The 13,133-nt window shown below is 44.3% G+C and overlaps 1 protein-coding gene across 2 annotated transcripts in view; it reads left to right on the forward strand.

The window, feature by feature from the left end:
- Thsd4 (thrombospondin type 1 domain containing 4) overlaps positions 1 to 13,133 on the forward strand; it is a 573,943-nt gene that overhangs the window by 479,067 nt on the left and 81,743 nt on the right. For both annotated transcript variants that reach the window (XM_037207445.1, XM_028861990.2), the window contains one exon: positions 6,921 to 7,125. In XM_037207445.1, the coding sequence (XP_037063340.1) occupies positions 6,921 to 7,125 (205 nt within the window). The remainder of the gene's footprint in view (positions 1 to 6,920; positions 7,126 to 13,133) is intronic.

Raw genomic sequence — 13,133 nt, forward strand, 5'->3', positions numbered from 1 at the left:
GGGAGTTGGAACCCTCCCGCCACTATCTGAATGCCTGGCACCCCCCTGCCTGCCACAATGGACAGAAGCTCCTCCCTGGGAAATTCACCACCAAATATGTCATCCAGATTGCTCATTTCCCTCGGGAAATCTCATTTAGGTTAATTTTGGCACACAATTGAGGGTAATTCTTGAGCAATTTCTCTCATGATGGCTTGCAACGTGTAAAATTTTCCTACAATGTGTTGCAAAAGGAATCACTGGGAAAACGCTGTGAACATCTGATGCTTGTCCAATCACCTTTGTAAACGCTATCTCTCTTTTGAATGGTAGTACATGGTACAGTACAGACAACACAAAGTAGAGGTGGATGGTGGGAGGCAGATGTTCGATCTGGCTCTCACTGGCAGATGCTGTTTGAACAGTAAGAACAGAGAAGCTGTGTCAGGAGTTGTCTTTGAGGTCCCCTGTGCCCTTTCTTTGGCTTTTTAGCACTTTCTGAATTTGTCCAAATAAAGAAGAAAGTATTTCTAGTTGAGGGATGTTACAGAAGTAGGGATGGGTCCTCTGGTTACATGGTAATGAGATTTACTCAAAGAGGATAAATTTCAGGCATAATCAAATCTATAAAAACCAATGATAACAAAACCCGGCATTCTTTGAGAAGCTACTGTACCGCATCATTCTGCAAGGATGCTGTTGCCCTGTTTCCTCATTTGATGCTTCCAACAGACTGAAGAGGTCAAGATTGCAGCATCTCCAATCACAAATCCAAAAGAACCCAAAAGCCAACTCAACTGGCGTGTCCAAAGACTCGGGACTCCTAAGCACAGAGGCAGAACAGGACCTGTGTCTGGAAGACTCCCATGCTCATCTTAAGCATACTGGTGATACTTTGTTGGGGCCTCCCAAAGAGTTTGGGAGTAAGCCACCAATTGGGAGTCATCCCCATTAGACATGAGTTGCCAGCTTCCTGATACACAAGACCGAGTTCCAGCTACTGTTCCCTAATAACTCAGGACAGGATTGTTCTCAACATGATGTAGAGGAGTAGCCTGGCTTATCATTCCACATTAAGTCAAAGACAAAGCCTCCTGATTCCCAGTTCAGTATTCTTCCCCCCCATTCCAAACTGCTTTTCCTGCTAGATGGCATCAATGCACTTAACAATTACATGGCAGTATTCTTGAAGAGAGGGGTCCTAGTCTGGTCTTTCTTGCTGTGGTAAAGGAGGAGGAGGAAAGGGTTTGTTTTATATTATACTTCCAGGTCTCAGTCCATTGTTGAGGAAAGTCAGGCACGAACTCAAGGCAAGAACCTGAAGCAGAACTCACAGAGGAATAGTGCACTGCACAGCTTGCCCACTGACTCATGCTTAACTAATGTTTTGTACAGCCCAGGACTACCTTCCCTAGGAATGGCATTGCTCACAGTGGCCTGGGCCCTCCAACATCTGTTAGTGATCAAGAGAATCCCTCATGGGCATGCCCACAGACCAACTGATCTAAGCTAGTCCACAATGGAGGCTTCTTCTCTTGTATGACTCTATGCTATGTCAAGTTGACAATTAAGGCTAACCAGGACAGGGGGAACCAGCTGTTTTAAAGAAAGGAACATTACACATATTACAGTATTTCACAGACTCATACACTCCAAGAAATGTATATAAATAATGGCAAGTTCAAATATAGTCTACTCTTAATTAGCGGTATAATGGTGATGCCATTATAGTGATATACATGGCTCCAATGATGCATAGTGAGATGTAATCATTAGGGAAATCTGGGTAGAAGGTCAACAAAACTCCCTTTCACTGTTTTTACAACTTCTTGTGAGTCTAAGTATTTCAAAATAAATAGAAAGCTCTTACAATAAGAAATCAATGTAATAGGAAGATAAGCTAAAATATTTTTCATTTGCTACATGTAGAGTATAATGTTCAAACAGCCAGTATGGAAGAGATACATCCTGTGGTTGTATCTCTTCACAAGACTTGAAGACAAGCACATTAGAGTCACCTCTGGGCTGAGCTCTGTCCAGGATTCTATGGTGACATCACCTTGAACTTGTTCTCTGCTCTCGGTCTCTGCCACCATCCACTTCTCCAACAAAACTGTCACCTTTGCCATGAGTAATCTCCAATCCTAATATAATGGTTTTTAAAACATGCTCTTTAGTTTTGACCCTTACAACTAACAACACAACCTTACTCAGATATTTGACCTCTTTAAGTCTCAGCTCCCTGTAGTTGACAGCAATCCCGTGGATTGCTTTTAAAATAAGAAAAATTGATTTCCAAAGGACCTTAACTCGGTCTTGTGTGTCAGGAAGCTGGCCAACTCATGTCTAATGGAGATGACTCCAAATTGGTGGCTTACTCCCAAACAGTAAAGGCTCTGTGAGTATTAGACATTACCAAGCTGAAAACAAATGGGGGAGATTAAATCTTCCTTCCCCTTTTACTGGTCTGGCTGTCACAGTGTCCTGTTCATTTTGCATCTGAACATCACTCTGCCCCTACACCCTACTTCAAACTGGGATATTGCAGCACCCGTTAGTCTCCATGTACCCAGTTTTCAGTTTCTAAAAGAGATTTGATCCTGTCCTAGGAGAACATAAAAAATGCAGGTAGTCCTTATTGCCCAATAATTTCTGATAATCTGTGTGTGTGTGTGTGTGTGTGTGTGTGTGTGTGTGTGTGTGTGTGTGTGTGTGTGTTTCAGGTGAGCCCTGAAAAACTAATCCCTCCCCCAAAAGGGGAGACCTCAGTCTGATTCAACTGGGTGCTTTCTAGGTGACTTGTCTGGTGTGGTCCCTCAGTGACATTGTGGATAAAATATCCTTTCACATGGTTAGATCATCATGAACAATACTTCTTGTCCTTTGAGACCCGGTCTGAAGGTCACTTTTTCCCATCAATCAAATCGTCCTTCATTATATCACTGATCTTCAGCATTGCCCTGTCAGGAGACGGGACATTTGTCATGTAAATAAGTTTTCTGTGGCCTCAGAGCTGAGAACAAAGGCCTTGAATCCACGTTGTCTGCCCAGTCACTCTACACTTGTCTTTCCTGCTTCCTGAAGTGGGTAGCATTTTGTGTGACTCCATGGCAAATCCATCTCCCCAAGGAAGAGCTGAGGAACAATTAGGACACCGGAAAGATGTCCCAGTGGTTTCTTTCCATGTCTGGGGAAGGGTTGTATGCCCTTTGTTTTGATTTCTCTCTGGAGAGCTAAACTGCCCTGAGAGTCTAGGGTGGGCTCTGAGAAAACAGGATGCCACTGTTAGCTCTTGACATTGCTTATGAAGCCACACCCTCCACTAAAGCTAGTCTCCAAGCTATGTGGACATCTGCCAGGAAGACTGCAGTGGCAGAATCTAGATCCATCCGTAGTGACTGAGCTGTGCAGGAAATCAGGTGGGGATCCATCCAATAGTGCTGAGTGTCCTAATATAATGCCTAACTCAGAAGAGCAAGCGTCATCTGTCCTGTGTCTGTGGTTGTCTGAAGCAGTGTTTGTACAATTTCCAACGGAAAATCCTGCTGACTGCATTGGGGCAGAGGACTGAGGTAATGTAGATCCCATCTTCAGTGGCTCTTGTTTGTTCTTAAAATACTCTCCAAACCCTATCTACAAGAGAGTATTTCTGTAAAAGACCTTCTAGATGGCCTGCTCCCCATCTCTAGGTAGGACCCACTCCACACTGTGGCCAACATTATTGTCTTCAAAACACATCTTGAATATGAACCTCTACTTCTTCATACATCTGGTAGTCGTTGATTCCTTAGATTAAAGTTCTGATGCTTCACCCTGGAGAGTCTAATTTTCTGGCCTCATTTCATCCCTCACTGCAACCCTATCCTATAGTCTTATAATTTAAATGTAAAATGTCTCCCACAGGTACGCATGTCTGAACACTAGGTCTCCAGCTGGTTGTAATAGTTTGGGAGGCTTTTGAATCTATGTGAGTTGGAACCTAAATGGAGGAAGTGGCTCAGTGGGGGATGGGCTTTGAGGATGCCACTTCCAGCCCATGCTCTCTACTTCCTGGTTGACACCACAAACAAGCAGCAGCCGTCGCCACTTCCCTGCCATGAACTCCACCATGCCTTCCCCACCATGGTGAACTGTACCCTCTGAGACCATGAGCTGAAATCAGTTCTGCCCCCTTTCGGTTGCCTCTGCCGGGTGATCCACCTCATTCTATGCACTACATTGTTGGTTCCTTCTTCTGTGCCTTTGTGTCAATGTCCCCTCTACTCGAGATGCGTCCAGGGTTAGCCAGAATGGACCAACGCTTGTAGAGAGAGGGGATTGTGAGCTATCTCTAGGGATGATCAACTTTTCTGTCTTAGTTATATTTTATTGCTGTGGTAAAACACCATGACCAAGGCACCTTTAGAAGAGAACATTAGGGGCTTATAGTTCTGGGGGGATGGAGTCCATGATGGCAGAGCACGGCATCAGGCACAGCTGAGAGCTAACACCTCAAACTTTGAGCAAGAGGCAGAGAATACATTGGGAATGGTGCAAGTCTTTTGAAACCTCAGAGCTCATCTGAAGTGACATACTTCCTCTAACAAGGACATGCTTCCTTATCATCCCCAAATAGCCACCACCTGGGTGCCAAATACTCAGATGTCTGAGACTGATGGGGGACATCTCATTCACACCACCACACTGTCCGTCCTACCCATCCATAATCATCAATTTAGTTAGACTCTTGGCTTTTGGTGGAGTAGGATCTATTTTTCTTTTTTTAAAAAATGTTTATTTTCATTTTATGTTTATAAGTGTCTACCTACATGTATATATGTGAACCCCATGTCCATGGAGGCCAGAAGAGGACATCAGATCCCCTGGAACTGATGTTACAGATAGCTGTGAGCTTCCATGTAAGTAATGGAAACCAAACCCAGGGCCTCTTCCAGAGCAGCCAGTGTTCTTAACCAGGGAGCCCTCTTTCCATCCCCATAGTTTCTGTCTTCTAGAAACCCGGATATTGGTAGTATTGCCTTGTTTCAAAGCAAGGGAGAATGCAAGACAGGTAGGGTGTGGCTATCATTTTCCTTCCTTTCCTGCTAAAATGTTCAGAGAGTGAAGGCAAGACATTTTTAAGGGGGAAGAAAGACATAGCATACATGACGTTTTGAAAGGCTAATTGGATATGGATGGACATATTGAGATGATGTCCTGTTATTGTCAGAAATAATGTTTTACAGAGAAGCGATTTGTGGAGAGACCAGTGATTACTGATGGACTAATGTGCGCTCGGGAATATGGAAGCAATAAGGCAGAGGTACAGTGCCTGCAGAAAGATGTCAGTCAAATTGAAGGAACAAAACTAAACACCTCTGATGTGAGATCTGACCCCACCAACAGGACCCACGTGGGTAGACCCACGGTTACTTAATGCAATCAGAAGTGAACTTGGAGGGGTCTGCTGACCACTCTGCCCCTGAGATATGGTCTCATGTTTGCTATTAGGTTTGAGAATGAAAACAAGCTTGTGAGTCAGTGGACATATGTCTCAAGTTTTAGAACACCATTCTGATTTCATTTTCTGCAACCCCAGGACCGAATGCATAATCCTGTAATCCCAATATTTCATCATCCAAACTACATTCTGCTGGCTTCCATCTGCCCCTGGAGGAAATGTGACAGAATTCTCTGCTCAGACCATGAGTCCCAGTTTTGAATTCAGGAAACAGTATCATGAGCCCTGTGGAGCCAGCTTGGGCAATGGGAGAAAGATTCCAATCAAGCTCATTCCATTTTGTTGCAAAGCTTTATTTTTTTTAATGTAAAACAAAATTATCTTAACAGGAACATGAATGGGTGATGGGAAATAAAGATACAGCAGAAAAAAAATGAGTGATGAGATTTGGGGTGGGGTTGAGGTTCAGATTAGACAAGAGTTTCCATGAATGAGATTGACTGTCTGGTGAAGGCTCAGATAGAAGCTTACCATGCTCTCTGGTGGTGTTTTAGCCATTGCGCTTCTGGGAAGTGCCTCAGAAAAAACAAGCAACCAGACTCGTGCTCAGCTCTCCAGAACCACACTTACCAGTGGAGACAGAGCTCAAGCTCTGATTTCCCACGAAACTGGGCCAGGAAACAGCACTTTGGGGGGTTGCTCTGTCACGTGGTGGTAGGATCTGCAATGTAGAACAGACTTGGCGGCAAACCTCAGTTTAAGTGGGGTATTTACTGTGGTTCCAAAGAGATTTAAGAAATTCCCAGCATGGGGCACTCATGACCCTCCTGTAGTCTGCGTGGAGTGGGGGAATGCAAAACGGTTTCACTGTTCAAATTATATAAATATCAAACCCTGCCTCCTTCCTAGTCACTTTCTTCTGATCAATTACCTTGACCAAACGTACTATTGGATTGATCTGTCTTGTTTATTGTGTGGGTCTCCCAACCTACCCCTGAAGGGTCTATTTCCTGACTAGCTGAAAAGGAAGGCTCTTGCCCAAGTAGGTGCTATGTGCATATCTGTTGAATGAAGACATGTATAAACTTTTAAAAATGTGTGTGTGTGTATACATGTGGGTATGTGGGCGTGTGGAGGCCAGAGGTCGACATTGGTTATTTTCCTCTATGGCTCTCCATCTTACTCTTTGAGTCTCTACAGAAACTGTCTCTCACTGATTGGCTAGACTAGAATGTCTACCCCCCCCCCCCACCCCAACACTCTGCTTTCCAGTGTTGGGATTCTAGGCATTCACTGCCACGCCTGGATTTTTTCGTGGGTGCTGGGCTCCAACCTGCTCCCACAGCAAGCACTTTGCACACTGAGCCATTTCCTAAGCCCCAGGAGCAAGGGCAGGAGGAAGGTCGATCTGAGACCCATCAGTAGATCTCCCGACCTTTCTCACTCCTTCCTCCCAGATGTTCCTGATCCATTCTACAACATCTTTTCTGTCTTTTTGCAGAACATTGGCTGTGACGACTTCCTGGGCTCCGACAAAGTTGTGGACAAGTGTGGGGTGTGTGGAGGTGATAACACAGGCTGCCAGGTGGTGTCGGGAGTGTTCAAGCACGCCCTCACCAGCCTGGGCTACCACCGAGTTGTAGAGATCCCCCAAGGAGCCACGAAAATTAACATTACAGAAATGCACAAGAGCAACAACTATTTGGGTGAGTTCATTCATCTTTTTCACACACACGTAAGAGACATGTCACTGCCGTTGATGAATTCTTTCCAGGATGGTAAGGAAGGTGAACTGTGGTGGCCAGACATCCCGGGACATACAGAAAGTGCCACTGGGGTCTCCCTGACCTGCCCTTTGGAACAGTGTGTGTGTGGCAGGGGAGGTCCTTCCATGAACTAAGGGTTAACGACTATACATTTACACCGGACTTTACTCAAGAAAGACGTGGGCATGAAATGGGCAATAGACTCTTGAGCTGAGAGGGTTTTTTGTCCGGAAGGGAGATCTGCTAGCCTTCGTTCTCTTGGAGTCTAAGGGACAGAGTCCACTGATGATCCTCCTAGACATTCGCTCCCTGGAGGTCCAAAGCAAAGACAATCCTTGCCTTCTCTCCGTTTCATCTGCCTGGGGCAGCAGGCCCCTGCGGTCTTCTGAACTGCTGCAGAACCCCCTCATTAGTCATCTCAGCCAACACCATCTGTGTGGGACCCATTGTCCTGCAAGCGAGAGCCTTGCCGGTGCATTCTTCGGAACATACCCTCCGCTGTGCAGCAGTCACGGAATGATTGTTTGCCAGTTTCTAGTTCAGATAAGCATGTGCACATCAGTTCAGCAGATATTACAGGGGCAACTGTTTGGGTTTTGAGACAGGGTCTTGACCTGTATCCTAGGCTGGCCTGGAAATCATAATATAATCCAGGCCGGCCTTCCTCCTACATGCTGGGATTATAGTCATAAGCCACCAAGCCTGGCCTAGGGTGTCATTTCTTTGAGACATTTAATGAGCAGCAATAGACATTTTGTTTTTAATTGTTTATTGAGCAGGAGCCCGTCTAGAACAAATCATGTGCCAGGCAATATACTCATGGCTTTTTCTGTAGAAAATCCTAGAGCACTCTAAACAGCCTAGAGCCTACAAGCTATTCCCAGCCTCAGTTTCCTGAGGCTTGCCACAGTCATACAGGAAGGGAAAAGCAGAGCTGGGATTCAACCAAGGGAGGGGAGCTCTAGGAATAGAAATTTAACTTGAGTTTCCTCTACTATACCACTGGTCACATGGCAGTCAGCGTCCACCAGTTTTTTGAAATACCATTCATTTTGTTGTTGTTGTTGTTGGTGGTGGTGGTGGTGGTGGTGGTGGTGGTGTGTGTGTGTGTGTGTGTGTGTGTGTGTGTGTGTACATGATTACACATACCTGTGAAGGCCAGAGGTCAACCTCAGGAATCATTCCTCAGGTGCCAGCCAGCCACCTTGCTTTTGAGCTCCCTAGCCTGGAGCTTGCTGAGGAAGCCAGACTGATGGGCTAATTAGCCTTGAGAATCTGCCTGCTTCCATGTCCTCAGCACTGGGGTTACATGCATGAGCCATTGCACCCATTTTGTGTGTGTTGGGGGGGTGGGGTTCTAAGAATCAAACTCAGGTCCTAGTGTTTGCACACTTCACTGGCTGAACCATCTCCCAGCAATCACTTCACACCCGCCCCTTCCCTTCCTCCTCAAGTACAGCCCAAACTACCTTCATGGGTTTGATTGTCTGGGGAAGACAAGGATGGCAGATGGGTCTCTGAGACAGTCCCAACTACAGCAGGAAACTGTTACATCTTCTCTGGCAAATCCAGGAGCCACCAAAGTGGCAGAAAGCTAAGTTCCCCTGTGAGCAGTTTGTGTGATTTTAAATCTTAAACAATGATCTCTGTGTTTCCGCCTTTCTCTGGTGCCTTTACAAGATCACATCTCCACACACATCCTGCCTCCTGCAGTGGAAAATGTTCCTGGGGTTATTTGAAGTGTGATTGTGTTTAAACACGCTGACAAACAATGCCAGTTTTTATTAGCTTTATGTTGTTTTTAGTAAATGTTCCCTTGCTATCACCAGTCCCGTTTTGTAATCAGTTTCAGGCTCCTTAAAGGTACAATGGATATTCTGTGTGAACATCCACAGGGAATCTGAATGGAAACAGCCCAGAGCTTTACTCTTTCCATCCAGAGTATGGGACTTTGTCGTAAGACTCGACAGGAGCACAGATGTATTAAGGAAGGTGACTGACAAGCGTCTTCTGCCTTTTGTCTCAGAGAGTTTGCCAGGGAATAAACTTAATGGAATATAGTGGGGAGGTGACTTGGTGGATAAGGTATTTACTGCATTCCCATAGGTCCTGGAGTTCAGATCCCCAAGACCCATGCCAACTAGGCAACCTGTCCTAGCTCTATAATCCAACTAAGCCCCAGCACTCATTCAGGAGACATGAGTCCTGGAGCAAGCTAACTAGACTCGCCACTCAATGAGCTCCAACATCCAAGTTCAAGAGGAGACCCTATCTCAACAAATAAAAGCGTAAGCTGATGGAGAGGGCAGCCCAGCGACAAACACTATTGCCGATGTGCACACAGCCCTATATGTGTGAATATGCATACAGATGTATATACACACAAAAATGTGAGATAGAAATCTCCACTTCCCATAAGAGGGACGAAGAAAAGCAGGGGGAGGATCCAAGTACCCAGAGTCAATGGGAGAGTGACTCGGGAAGTCAATGTTGACTCCCTATGCGCAGACACCAGTGGGTTCATGAGAAAGGCGCCATCTGTAACAGCATTACATGATGACGTATCACCAAGGAGAGGGAAACAGAAGCAGGCTCTGAGGAAGGAGACTCCAGGAGTGAGGAACAGAAGCTTCCAGCCATAGCATTTATGTCACCTGGAATGTTCTAGATTTTCCATCCATTCTTAAAACTCAGGGTACAATTCCCACACCATAAAGCTCACCCCTTTTAACAGTACAGTGGTTGGGTGGTCTTTTTCTTATCTCAGGCCTTCTGTACTTGACTCACCTCAACTGTTCACCCCCTCCTCTATGTTCAACGCTGTTTGCCTGAGATTGCTTCACACAGAGCCGTTAGCACATAGGCACAGCTGTGATTTCTAAACTCCGAGGCCAGTTATGGTCATTCACTAACCGTTTCGGGCCCTGAAATGCTTAGAGCCAGGCATCCCCTGCTGCACCTGTCTCAAGAAGCCTGGGGGTGGGGGCAATGAGATGGCTCCACAGATAAAGTCCTTGCCTGATGACCTGGATTGGACCCCATGACCCATTTAATGGAAGGAGAGAATCAGCTCCCTCAAGTTGCCTCTGACCCCCACACATACACTGTGGCATATGTTTTGCCTGCGTGTTTATCTGCACACCACTTGCACACCTGGAGATGTCTGGTGCCCAAGGAGGCCAGAAGAGGACATTGTATCTCCTAAACAGGTATGAACCACTGTGTGGTCACTGTGACTCAAACCCAGGTCCTGAAAAGCAGTCGGTGCTCTTAACCACTGAGTCATCTTTCCAGCCCATAATTAATTTTTTAATTCCCTTTTTTTAAAAAAAAGATGTTATAGTTACAAAAGGTGCACTTTTAAAGTTAGAGTATGAAAATTGAACAACAGAATTTTTGAGACAAGATCTCATTATAGAATCCAGAATGACCTCAGACTTGAAATCCTTCTTTTCAGCCCCCAAGTGCTGGGGTTAAAAGTATGTAACACCGTTTCCAACTCTGGAAATTAAAAATTTTAAAACAAAAACTAAATAGAAGAGGAGGCATGTGTACCAGCCATCAGTAACATTAAACCTAACTCTGAGTTTAGCCGACACGCCTGGCCTGCTGGCCCCTGGCCTGCTGCCTGCTGGCCCTTGCCTTTCCATAGCCCATGGGGGGCTGGCTCCACAGAGCTGGGGGAGCAGACACCTCCACCTCACCATGTTCCTGTTTTCTTCAGTGAATATTTAATGGCGCACACCTATGAGAGACAACACATGTTCATCTCATTTCAGGTTGTGAAACTGAGGGTACTCCAAGAGTGAGCTCTACTTTTATTAAAATCATACAGTGAAAATTATGCATGTCCTTCAAAGCTTAGCTTGTTTAGTCAGAGCTAGATTTTAAGACTTTAGAACTGCTATCTGTTGTTAAGTTATGACTTCTCCTTATTCTCAGACTTGCTATTTGGAGGGAAAACATCGACTCTAATGTTATCAAAATGACTGGCAGTTTGTCTTACTCACTTCTCCCTTAATAAGATGCTGTAAAATTATCTTAGCTGAAATATCGAAGTTTGGCACAGTTGAATCAGTTCAGTTTACTAATGTCATTATGCAGCAGTTCAGATATCACACATGAAAGCGCAGCAGGCAGAGCGGCTGTTCGGGACATGTTCTACCTGCCAGCGACTTACACCGTTGATGGGCTGTGGACTTGGAAGGAGTTCTTGAGATCTGTAAGATTTTAAAAACAAATTGGCAATACAGTTCCCTTGAATCATGTTCTCATGAAAGTTTAAAATAATAACTGGGGCTGGAGAGATGGCTCAGCAGTTAAAAGAGCTGGCTGCTCTAGCAAAGGACCTGGGTCCAGTTCCCAGCACCCATATGGTGGCTCACAGCCATTCATAACTCCAATTCTGGGGAATCCAGCACCCTCTTCTGGCCACTGTGGGTGCAAGGTATATGCTCAATACACTTTCATACTTGTAGGCAAACTCTCATATACATAAAATAAAAATGAATAAATCTTTAAAATAGTAATGGTCAGCACCTAACATCTCAAGAACCATTATGGAGCATCTGTAATTTGCAGACTTTATTAGGTGAGCAACTTTGTATATGGGAAGACTTAGAATGTTTGAAAGAATGTGACATCTTGGGCTGGAGAGATGGTTCAGCAATTAAGAGCACATACTGCTCTTGTAAAAAAAAAAAAAACCAAAAAAACCTGAGTTCAAGCCAGGTGGTGGTGGTGGTGGCGCATGCCTTTACTCCCAGCACTTGGGAGGCAGAGGCAGGCAGGTCTTTGTGAGTTCAATGCCAGCCTGGTCTACGGAGCAAGATCCAGGAAAGGCACAAAGCTACACAGAGAAACCCTGCCCCCACAAAAAAAAGAAACCTGAGTTCAGTTCCCAGGTCCTCACAACTACCTGTAACTCCAGCTCTAAGGGAACCTGTACCTGAACTCACATGTATATATTCCCACACATATACATATACATAATTAAAAATAGTTTGAAAATCAATCTTTACAAAAATGTGATATGTTATACTTACATGACAATTAATCCCAAGGATTTTTTTCATGGGCATTAGAAAAATGTCGAGTCATATAGGGAATAGAAAGCAAAAGGGTGAAATTGCCTCTTTGTACCAATCCTACATTGGATCTACTGCATTCAAGTGTACAAACTTTAAGAATGTACTTAACTTCCAGTTCTAGTACTATATACTTTTATTTGCATTTTCTTACTGCTGGGTTTTTTTTAATTATTTTCATATTCTTATAAATTTGCCAATTTAAAAATTGTTGGATTTTAATTTTGCCTTTTAAATTTGAGATTCTCTTGCTGTTTTTAAAAATTCACAGTTACAAGTAATAATCATTTTCTGTTTGTCTCTGTGAAATTTTTAGTCTTTATTTGCATTTCAGCTTTGTGTGTTTTATTTGGTACTTTGTAGTGCAGTCGGATGTTTCTCGGTCCACCAAGCCCCTGCATTCCCATGGCCTCTTATAGAATGATCACTCAGGAGCTTATATTTATTCTAAATGCTTGCCATTAGTCAGCTTATTACTGACTAGCTCTTCACTTAAATTAACTCATAATTCTTATCTTATTTACCACATGCTTGTACCTTTTCTCAGTTCTTCTTGTCATTTGCTTCCTCTGTGTCTGCTGAATCCTACTCACCTTCCTCTTCTAGAATTCTACTCATTGCTTGCCCCTCTATACTTCCTGTCTTTACTGGCCAATCAGCTTTTATTATCACCTATCAGAGAACACATATTCACAGCATACAGAAAGACATTCCCCATCATTGTATGCACATTTTTTCTTGATTGCTTTCTTGAAAGCTGGTATGTTTGCATTATTTATGAAGCCTCCCCTGCATTATAAAATAGCCTTAATAAACTACTACTTTCCGCTCTATTTTTATAGTTAACATTTAATTCTCTGA

The sequence above is a fragment of the Peromyscus leucopus genome, chromosome 7, assembly GCF_004664715.2.
Source record: "Peromyscus leucopus breed LL Stock chromosome 7, UCI_PerLeu_2.1, whole genome shotgun sequence".
NCBI classification, from domain to species: domain Eukaryota; kingdom Metazoa; phylum Chordata; class Mammalia; order Rodentia; family Cricetidae; genus Peromyscus; species Peromyscus leucopus.